The following is a 12,500-nucleotide window of genomic DNA, read 5'->3' on the forward strand; positions in this document are numbered from 1 at the left end:
TCACAGTGTAGGCAACGCGGTCAGACCGTAGAAGGCAACTAGTCCAATGTAGGCAATCTGGTTTCCGTCCAGCTGTCTGGAAAACATTTGATTAAAAATTAATTATCTAAGGCTTCAAATACAATCTACGGTTAATCTCAGCTATTTATGCTCATTCTTATAAATAAAGTTTAGATTTTATCTTAAAATCGTCTGAGAGATGCGTAAATTTTCACTAAATACATTTACTTTAATTTCACTGAAAAGAAAAAAAAATATATATATATATAATTTTCCTCGACATGAAAACATTTCAAGAGAAGGTTAGTGTTTCTTTTTTTTTTCGTTCACACTTCCTATCTAGTACAGTTACCACAACCAGAATAGATTCCGGCTTAAAAAGCCATTCATAACATACATTGGGTTGAATGTATAAATTTGGGCTAAATAGCACGGCACTTGGGCCTGCTAAGCCATCCAGACCATTGCCTACTTTGCAAAGGAAATCAGACCATATTTACAGGAAAAGAAATCACACCATATTTTGAAGAAAAAACCATCAAAATCAGTTACATCACCCGCGAATGAGAGAGAGAGAGAGAGAGAGAGAGAGAGAGAGAGAGAGAAACTTAACTTTCATGGAGAGAGAGAGAGAGAGAGAGAGAGAGAGAGAGAGAGAGAGAACTTAACTTTCATGGAAAAGAGGCCATATGGCATGTTAATGTTCCATATGGGGAAAACATATACAGATGACATCAAAATTGTGTTTTCAACTTCCGATATGAAGTAAGCAAACTCAAGAAACATTTTTTGAGTATTTACTCAAGAAACATTTTTTGAGTATTTACTCAAAATAAAGAACAAAGAAAGGAAGAATTGTGATATATTAACTGAAAAGAGTGGAAATTTACATAGAATGTGGAAATGTTAAAGAAAAAATCGTCTAAGTACGCAAAATGGAGTTAAAAAACTGTCAGTTCCCAGGTTATCCATATTGGACTTAATTATTTTAATTATAAACAAGACAGCACAATACACCATATAGAACAGATTTGATATTTCATAGAATTAAAAGTATACGTTAGTATGGAAATTGGAAACAGAATGAAGTCATTTCATTTATAAAAAGATCAAAAATAAAGAAAAAATATTTTCCATCTAAATTAATTAGGGAAAAAATATAGAATAATTCCTTTTTTGCAAAGATATAAAAATTAAGTTTTCCTTCTCCTAGACACGACGAAATTATACCGAGTAAATTTAAGTTACACCAAGACGACTATAAAAAAGAAGTTTAAAAGGGAAACTTTAAAGACGTTTTTGTGACAGCCGGACTAAGCAGCAATAAAATACTCACTAAACTTTAACAGCCTGAGTACGCAAAAATAAAAGGAGACAGAATTTGAAAAATGAGTTTGCGCTGGAGTCAGTTTATATATATAAAAAAAATAAAGACAGGTGCAGTTTATAATGAGGTTGGTCTGTGACGATGAGAGAGAGAGAGAGAGAGAGAGAGAGAGAGAGAGAGAGAGATAACTGCTATTATTAAAAGGAGGAGACTGACCAGCCGATTGAGTCAAACTCGACTCTTAAAGAACTGAGCCGATGTAATTTGGGAAGAAAAATTATTATTCACATTGATGCTAAATGGATAAAATCAAATACATAATAATATAAAGGATATAAAACATGAGGTAAAAATCTGTTATAAATATAAATCTACATCTTATCTATCAAACCTGTTTCTCAAAAACAGAGAGAGAGAGAGAGAGAGAGAGAGAGAGAGAGAGAGAGAGAGAGACTAAATAAAGCTGTGGAAAATCTGACGTTAAAGTCAAAATTTCAACATTAAATAGTTTGAGCTATTAACAGATTTGACAACGACTATCATTCGCCATATCGAGGGATTTTTCCATCTAGAATCATCATCATCTCCTCCCACGTCTATTGTCGAAAAGGGCCTCAGTTACATTTCGCCAGTCGTCTCTATCTTGAGCTTTCCTACTTCACGCTTCATAGTCCTCAGCCATGTAGGTCTGGGTATTCCAACTCTTATAGTGCCTTGAGGAGTCCCATTTAGAATACTACAAAAAGAATGAAAGAGATAGATATAACTTGGGGTTAAACACTGATGGAAAATTATGATGTCAACCGACAAGAATTGACGTCATCAACTTTTATATTTTCCGTTTGGAAGTTAAGAGAAATTTCCACTAAAGCAGCACGGATCAAATAATGGCATTCGAAATAGTCAGGTCATGACGTCTGATCTTCATAAATATTATGTCGGAATCAATTATAAAAATGAGAAAAACTAGAATGGAAAAATTATGACAGAAAAATTCTTAAGGAACAACCTAGGAAAATATGAAGATAACTCTATATCCTTAAACGATATGGAGGTATCAATATTTGTAAGTTTTAACGAACCATATCGAGAGAGAGAGAGAGAGAGAGAGAGAGAGAGAGAGAGAGAGAGATTCTACACAAGTCTCCCAGTCCTACTAGATAATGAAATTCCTTATTAGATACCAAATTCTTCCAGTGGATGGATAAATGTAACATAAACCCCGGCCAAGAGTCAACTTCATTTCAATTCCTTTTTATATTCATGAGTCAATTACATACTGTGTGAATATAAAAATATAATATAATATAGTATATATTTATATATATATATATATATATATATATATAATATATATATATATATATATATATATATATATTGCCGCAAATAAAATAATAATAAATTTCTTCACTATTTCTTGCATTGAACTTTCCCCATTTTTAACCAAATTATCAGATTTCTAAATAATTTCATCCCAATATTATATCATGGATGTTATTTTTTCGGTCACTAGGACACATTTGAACCTATACAGTAAATAATTTCTATTTTACTTTAAGCTATTTCTCTAACTTCAAGTGCTGAACCGTGGACGAACATTGTTGGTAGGAAATTTCTATAATATAAGCTAATTTCTACACCTACACAAATGGCTAACCAGCAGCTTGACGAACCCCCTGGACACACCGCACAATTCATAGCTATCGCTCCATAGACATTAAAGAGAAAGACCTGGGAAGTATTCGACAGAAGTGTCGAATACTTCCCAGATCTCTCTCTCGCCTCATCATCCCAATATTTCTATATGAAATTTCATCATCAATCTAAAGCCCTTTATTCTTTCCAAAATCGAACCAAAATCTAGTACAGTTACGACAACCAGATTAAATTCTTCTCTTTACCTAAAATTGCCTCTTTAGTTCTATCTCTTCATTACTTACTTTCCATTCTTTTCTTCCTCATCATACAGTAATTTAGCTTTTAATATGAATAGACTCAACTAGATTTCTTCTGCACTAAGTATCCTCACTTCGCTTCCCTTAGTAAGTGTTGGCTGAAAAATCCCTCTGTAGTACGTTCCAAACCTGCGCCTCCTAATTTTTATTCCTCCATTTAACATTCCTTTCTCCATTTCCCTAGCTTTTGCTTCCTCCATAACAGGACTCATCTAATTTCCGATCTCCTCTTGTGCATATACTTTAAAATTCTTTCGTTATTTCCTTCAGTTTCCATTCACAATCAAAGGCACTGCTTCATCTGGATACATCACTTCCACAAAACGCTTTCAACCCATTTTGTTATCCAGCCCTCTTGCACTTACATTTACTCTTTCTTTTCCCCTCTTCCTGCATCATTCCATTCCTAGTGATATTACACAGGAGCCGAGATATAACGCAATAATCATACAACATTCATATTATTACACAAATATTAAATCATAAGGCTGTAGGGCTGTGCGTCCCCGCTTAAAAATACCTGAAAAGGAAACTAATTTTATTTTCCTTCTTCCCAGGGTACAATTCGCCTCCTTCCCAAAAGACCAATAGCTCCTCGATATTAACGAACCATTTCATTGCAATCTCACTAAATATTATAAATAAGGTAGCTTATGCAATTGCAATTTTCTCATATCCCCCCCCCTCTCTCTCTCTCTCTCTCTCTCTCTCTCTCTCTCTCTCTGCGTGTGCTTTTTGTTAAGCCTTTTGCTTCTAGTACAGAAGACGTATGTGTAAATTACACAGGTCTTCAGACATAAAACTATATCTATCTATCTATCGATATATTTTGCATATTTACGGTAACATTATATGTGTATGTATGTATGTATGTATGTATGTATGTATGTATGTATGTATATATATGTATATATATATATATATATATATATGTATATATATATATATTTATATATATATATATATATATATAATGTTAGGGTATATGCAAAATTTATTATTATGCATAATCCCTAGTAAATTTGCATACAGACAGATACTTTATTTAATATGCACAGACACGGAAGAATTCCAGTAAATATGCATAATTCCTAAAACCCTGGTCATTTTGATAAAATAATGATTATTGGCGTGACTATTATGCAAAATAAATGTACAATTCAAAATGAAATTGCATAATTCCGAAAATGTGGTAATTTTGCAAAATAATACGTCTTTAATAAAAGTTGACTTGAACTTAAAGCGTCAAAACAGCTACTTTTCTGATATCTTCCAAAATTAATATGATGTTTTTTTCTTCAAAAAACTTGAATAGAGAGGTAAGACTAATCTTTTATGAACTTGACTCTCAGGAAACTTTACTTCGGGAAACTATTCCCTTAAAAGTAGATTTTCTAACAATTGCAGTAACAGTCGTATTTGATAAATGTTTGTTTCTTCCATTGCTTATCTAATATTATAATGCCCTGGCCATCTTGATGTTTAGAGGGATGACGTAAACTATCAATGACTCTGATGTATCTTGTATGATAACCACGTTTGTAACCGTTATTTCGCAAAATTCATAAGATTTCAGAAATGATGCAAATCTACGGGAATTTTTCAGTGATTATGAACATTGACTGAAGTCTCCGTTGGTATGCAAATGTGCTAGGAATTATGCATAATAACAGATTTCGGATATCTACGGTAACACACACACACACACACATATATATATATATATATATATATATATATCAACCAATCCATTCAAGAAAAAATTACATACATTCCCTGGTGGAATTCAAACCTACATCTAGGTTTTAGAGGAAGTTCGGAACAAAATCACTTTTCAAAAATTTACTGTATCATAAAAATTCATTCTCTACACAACATTCCGTTTTGGGTCAAAGTGTGTCCTTTTAAAAGTCACAGCGGAAATATTCTAACAGTTATATTACTAAGGCCTTCAAACTAATAAGTATCATTTAAGAGAATTGTTGTATGGAGTCCCAATTATTAAATTATAAACTAATTTTATGAACTGCCCAAGAAATTACGGATCAAACATGAAGCGAGGAATGAATGTTAAATATTTTCAGTATGTTTTGACTCATGGGGGGAAAGAGAGAGAGAGAGAGAGAGAGAGAGAGAGAGAGAGAGAGAGAGAGAAAGCCTCTATGCAATGAACAGGGTTCCACGAAATAACGATGTAAATTTCAAAATTTATATTTCACCTTAATTACGGAGTATTAGCGAGTGGTACACAGTATATGGTTTACAAATTTCAATTAAAAGACTGTTTTCGAGGACACAAACATTATTCAAACCAATAATGATAGTGGGTTATAAGTCTTCATTATCATCATCAGTCGTAACTAGTCCACTGCAGGACAAAAGCCTCAGACATTTCCTTCCACTTGCGTCTATTTATTGTCTTTTATGCCAGTTTATGCCCCCAAATTTCCCTTCTTCGTCAATCCATCGTTTCTCTTCCTTCCCCTGCTTCTTTTACAATCTCTATAGCCCCATTCTGTTATTCTTAATGTCCCACTTTTATCAGTAATTCATATTATCTACCCTGCCCATGTACTTTAGTTTAATCTCGTATCCATTTTGCTTTTTTTTTTTTTTTTTTTTTTTTTTTTTGCCTTTTAGTGTTATCATCATCATTATTCTTTCTATTGCTCTTTGAGTTGTAACTAGCTTATGTTCTTAGGCTTTAGTAAGGCTCAAAGCTCCTGATGCATAAGTTAATACTGGTACGACCATCTCATTAAACATTTTACTGTTACGTGAAAGTCACATTACTTTCCACAATCTCATTTTTGTTTACCAAATGCTCTCCATGCCATGTTTATCCTTTTAATTTCGGTCTCGTGTTCTGGGGAAAATTTACTGCCTATATTAAGATAGTGTACTCATAACAGTCTCTAGAGGCTTGTCCATAACCCTCATTTGTTACTCTGCATTTTCATTGAACATCATCTTAGTTCTACTCTTATTAATTTTCAGTCCTATATTTCTGCTGTCTCTATTCACATCTTCAATCATACTTTGTAATTCCTCCTATAATTCACTAAACAGAACTATGTTATCTGCACATCTTAAGTTGTTTAGGTATTCCCCATTAATATTAATTCCTAAATTTCCCAATCTAAATCTTTAAAAAACTCTTCTACCCATGTTGTGAATAATTTAGTGGACATGGAGTCTCCTTGTCTAACTCCTTTTTCATTTGGAAAATTTTCACTGCGTTTAAGCAGTTTTAAGATTGCTGTGCGTATGTATGTACATATATATATATATATATATATACATACCGTATATTTAAATATATACATATGTATATATATATATATATATATATACATACCGTATATTTAAATATATACATATGTATATATATATATATATATATACATACCGTATATTTAAATATATACATATGTATATATATATATATATATATATACCTATCTTAGTGTACTTGAGCCGTTAGAAATTACGTATAAATATTTAGATATGCAAACACATACCCACACAGATTCAACCCTTTCCTAACTACAATCACCTAATTCAGCAATTTGAGTCATACCCTCTCACCAGGGTAATAACTACTCCCTCTTCCCCCTGAGCGTGACTGGATATATATATATATATATATATATATATAATATATATACATATATATATATATGAATACATATACAAATACAGTCAGACACCTGCTCTTTATTAAATAGGGGAGATACGCACACAACCAGAAGACAAAGAAAGTCAACTTTCTTCCAAAGATAATCTAATCTTTTTACAAATAAAAATAATCATATTTCCCTAAAATTAATGAGGCTTAAACTGTAGCCATAATTAAATTGGTGTCTTTTATCTCATATATATATATATATATATATAATATATATATACACGTATATATATATATATATATATATATAATATATATATACACGTATATATATATATATATATACGCACACACGATATTTGATATTTTCGTAAACAAACTCATACGCAAGTTACGCCTTCATGCATTCATTGGGTTCATTATGTCAAACCTGGGTTAAAATAAACATAAATTGTGGAGAAAGTGTTGTTATGGATTTCCTGCCAGCCAACTGTTTAATTAAGAAATCCAGGAAGCTTTGATGAAAACAGGACTGTGTGAAGCCATATAGCAACCGTGGCCCCAAGCGATCACCTGCTTCTACCCCTACACTATCCACCACGGGGGAGAGAGAGAGAGAGAGAGAGAGAGAGAGAGAGAGAGAGAGAACAGCTATGATAACATATTGTACAGTTTTAGATTTATGATGTTATGCTCATTTCTCTTCGACTGAGCATCAAACATTCCTAAAAGTAATAAAGAAATAATGAATATGAAGTTATACAATTGAATTTACCATTAGGTGAAATAAAATAAAAACAGAAAAAAAGATTAGGCCTCGACTGAAAGATGATTCATGACAAAAGTTACTTTCCTATTTTTGCTATTAATATCAAAACATTTCTGAATAAAAGCTAAAATACAGCAAAAGTATATATGAAAATCGCAAAATAAAGTCAGAATTACCTACAACATAAAATACAAATCCTATTAAAAAATACTACGACTTCAAAAGGAAATTAGGGCGTATCAATTTCCTCGAACATTTCTGGTATTCTAGTGATCAAGTGAAACCACAATGCGACTCCTCAAATGTCGTAACTTAATAGGAAGCGTAGGATACCTCTTAAATATTCATTCATCATAATAATGAGAACTGACGCAGCTAAAATTTCGAATAAAATCACGTGAATGTTACCCAAAGGCTGACTTATTCTTCACATCCTTGTGATGATAAAAATCAACATTGAATAAATTAAATGAGTCAATAACCATCCTCAATGAAAGTATTATCCCACACTGTAATCACTAAAGGGAATTGGATTGGATTACAAAATTTAGTTTAAAGGTGAAGCACTAGGACCGGAACTCATTCAGTGCCGTCATAAATACAGTAATAACAATATATTTATAAATTAATATATTCACACTTTCAAACTAACACTCGGCGCATGGAAAAATAAAATTAAAAAATATAAAATTTCCTTAAAAGTACTCATTTCCCATAGGTACATTGTTAAAACATTGTATTAAAAACACGGTAAATGTCTGGCAACATTTATGCCAGGATATATTGACGTAAGAGAGTGATATTATGGTCACCAACCCGTAAAAGATAACAACAAAGTAAGGTAAAATTACGGTCACCGGTATTTTACTGAAATACGGTTGAGAACAATATATTTTTTACGGAGAATTTCCGGTCAAAATTACGGTTTTTTCTAACAGTGTACCCAAGAAGGGAAAACTTTTCCTGTCTCGCACCGGTCTTTACTTACAAGTTTCGCAGGTTATGTAATCCGGCAAAGGCTCCTTCTGTCAGTTCGGTAAGGTTGTTTTCACTGAGGATCAGAATCCTGAGTCTCCAGAGACCGCTGAAGGTGCCGTTCCTCAGGTACTGAAGATGATTCCTTGACAAATCTCTGTTGGAAAGCAGAACTCACAATTATCTTCCTGATAGTTTTCAGTATAAATAGCATGACCGCTGTTCTATAATCATCTTCATTTGGAACAAAAAAATGTAAATCTTGAAATCAAGAAATTTCATCATATTAATAATTGTCATTAAACATCAAATTATTAATAGCCAAAGGGTATATATCGTATAAACATTTATTTAACGCATCATCATTTAACTACCCTTAGCATAGCCATAATTAATTAACAAAAAAAAAAAATATATCTAAATAATGATGGCCTAACTCCAGCCAAAATTCAATCGGTCTCCTTCAGTAAGGTAAAAAAGAATTGCTTTTTTTTTTTTTCTTTTTTTTTTTTTTTTAAGTTGAAAGTTGAGTGTTCCTAAATGAAAATGCCCAGGAATAAGAATCTTGAAAAACCCTATATATTTCATAGAAATGCCTCAAAACATCCTCCCGAAATATTCAGGTAAAAATATTTCCGCCTAAATAACAGAAAACACAACAATTTGTAAATATTCATCAGCAATACGAAGTAAAAATGGCAGACCCAACTAAAAACCCAAACAAATCTCCGAAACCATTTACCTTAATATTCTGGTAAACAAACTCTCTAATTAAAATGTTTCCAAACTCGGGATGCAATCTAAATATAACCCAAAAAAGGCTTCATGTGATTGCGACTTATAGAAACAGGGTAGGAGAGGTGGTGGGGGGGGGGGAAGAAATGAAGAGTTAACGAAATTTCCCCCAAATAATTTTATATCAGTTTTCCTATTTCCACACGTGTTCCCAAATAAATTTGCTATATAAAAATAGAGTATTTCCAAAAAATTAAAGTAACCATATTATGAAACGATTATAAACTTGATTACAATATGCCATGAGATGAAAATGATTAATAGTATAAATTCTGATGATTAGATAATTACAGTATCAGGATGAAGTCTCACTTAAAATTGTGAGGATGCCTAAAGGTAATCGTCATCAACCATCCAATCATACTCTCTTTACAACCTCTTGTACTTATATAAGGTAATTTCCATACATACGGCACACACGCGCGCGCACACACACACACACACACACATATATTATATATATATATATATATACACACACACACGCATACATGCACACAAATAAACGAGTTAAAATTAAACACAAATCTTTCTCGTGTCAGAGATTGGTTCTGTGCCATATCCTGTATCACTCGTGCATGCGTTTCCAGGATATAAGGTCATAACTTTCTAGTGTCTTTCACATAGTCTATCAGACTCTGTTTAACCATTCTTCTCCTCCTAAAATATAGATTTCTGGATTCAGATAATCTCTCCATTAGCCTATATTCGTCCATTACTCCTCCATGACCAGACCACCTTAAAATACTCTAATCCTTTTTCTCATCTCGCTAACCTATTTTTACTAAATGCATATAATTACATTTTTCACTTAATCCCTTCTTCTTAAAACCTCCATACTAAGTAAACAGTTCAATTCAATATACAAAACATTTTCCTCTCTCACTTAACACAATCTTTTGCAAACACCCTATTTGCATTGCTTCACCTGTTATGTAGTGAGAACTGATAAGGTGAAATATGAGGAGGTACGCAAAAGGGCAAGATATAAACATAGGAAAAGATATAGATCAGAGTAGAGTATCTTAAGGAGGTTCTGTCATTTGGAAAGAACGGACAAGTAAGGCTATGAAGGTGTAGTTCAGAAGAGCTGAAAGGTATGAAGAGAGAATGTCCCAAAAAGTCTGGATAGATGTATGAAAGACACATTAGAAAGGAAGGGCCTTAATTCTCAGAATGTAGAAACCAATAAAAATGATAGGGGTTGAATAAAGAATATTGTAAAGGTGGAGATGACGAGCTGCTGAAGAGCCACCTACGCAGAAGAGTGAAATAATCATAAAATTAAAAATATTGAATGGATTAGGGAGTACTGCACTATTTTCAAGCCATGCCTTGAAAATAGTGACTGCATTGTACTGAAAAAAAATATTTTATAGCCTCTCTAACATGGTCTTCCACTGTCTTGAAGTAGATTTCTCTTGCTTGAAGAACATATTCTATCTTATTTCTCTTCCTTTTTTTAAGCTTTTATAGTTTATTTATAAACAATTTAATGTTTTTACTGCTTAGTTTGAATTTTTTATTACATCTCGCGTAGTTTATTTATCTCATTTCCTTTTTTCGCCGGAGTATTCTTCCTTGTTGGAGCCCAGGGCTTATAGCATCTTGCTTTTCCAACTGTGGTTGTAGCTTAGCTAGTTACACACACACACACACACACACACACATATATATATATATTTATATATATATATAAATATATATATACATATATATAATATATATATATATATATATATACGCACACACGCTATATATATATATATATATATATACACACATACATACATATATAGATATATACACACACACACACATATATATATATATGTGTGTGTGTGTGTGTGTGTGTGTGTTAATAATATAAAACAATATAGGAACATCTCATTTTGATGCTATTATGATGGCAAAACGCACTTGCACTTCCAAAAGCATTCTGCAATAGAAATAAATGAGGAGATGATGGAACCTGACCCTAAAAAACCTCTGACCTTTTCTAATACGAAATCAGAAGGTATTTTCAAGCATAATGAGAGACTGCGTCCTTTAATCTTCTCAGGCGACTGTTTTCAATTGTTTGTGGGGACATGGATATTCCCTCACTTGATAACAGGGAAAAAGAAAAATAGAGGGGGGTTAATCAAAGTGACCTACATACACCCAAACTACAAACTTCATAAACCACATTAAAAAAGTAATAATAATAATAATAATAATAATAATAATAATAATAATAATAATAATAATAATAATAATAATAATAATAATAATTTCATTGTTACTGGCTACAAATAAAAAATTATAATTTATGAGAGAGAGAGAGAGAGAGAGAGAGAGAGAGAGAGAGAGAGAGAATGGGGGGAGAGCGGTAATTTCAAGTGACTATTCGTCAGTATCACACTCATTGAGTACTGTACATAAATTGAACTTTTTGACTGAAATGGACGCGAAGAACCTTTGAAGAACAACACCTAATCAGACACGCGGAAACTGGAAGCTTATTTGAGCATTTAAAGATATTCAATAAATAATATAGAACTTTGTCAATCAAATAGTGCTTATAAATTAGCAAATATTATTACCGATGACAATTAAAAAAAGGAGCTATTCAAAACTCTCACTGAGCGAAATTTAAAGATATATTTGAATATTATACCCAAACCCATTCAACAAATCTAGACTTCAGACCGCCATAGTTTGCGTTAGTTCCATATAAGCGGCAATCAAAGCTTGATTTTGCCGTAAATGGCCTGGAACCTTCTACTAATTATAATATCATTCAGCGGAGCCTTGACCTAAAAAGGAAAACCATGTTACAGATGACCCATTCTAATTTGCCATTCCGTTTGGAAAGAAATTTAAAAAAGGAAAGAAAAAAGGGAGTCGCCAAAGTTGAGCAAAGGGACGAGGAAGGGAAGGGTACTGGACTGCTTTGTTTCCCATTTAATTTCACCTTTAAATAATAAGCCGCTTATGCCCTCGGGAACGGGAATATGACCCCTTTGGCACTTAAATATAAAAATTTCAAATATTCAGAAATAAAAT

General features: G+C 32.4%; 1 protein-coding gene across 1 annotated transcript in view; it reads right to left on the reverse strand.

The window, feature by feature from the left end:
• The window catches only part of LOC137620897 (G-protein coupled receptor GRL101-like), a 154,980-nt gene that overhangs the window by 2,487 nt on the left and 139,993 nt on the right, over positions 1-12,500 (reverse strand). The window contains exons 10-11 of the mRNA XM_068351342.1: positions 8,671-8,814; positions 5-76 (exon numbers count right to left, since the gene is read on the reverse strand). Of these exons, the coding sequence (XP_068207443.1) occupies positions 5-76; positions 8,671-8,814 (216 nt within the window). The remainder of the gene's footprint in view (positions 1-4; positions 77-8,670; positions 8,815-12,500) is intronic.

The sequence above is a fragment of the Palaemon carinicauda genome, chromosome 27, assembly GCF_036898095.1.
Source record: "Palaemon carinicauda isolate YSFRI2023 chromosome 27, ASM3689809v2, whole genome shotgun sequence".
Lineage (NCBI taxonomy): Eukaryota > Metazoa > Arthropoda > Malacostraca > Decapoda > Palaemonidae > Palaemon > Palaemon carinicauda.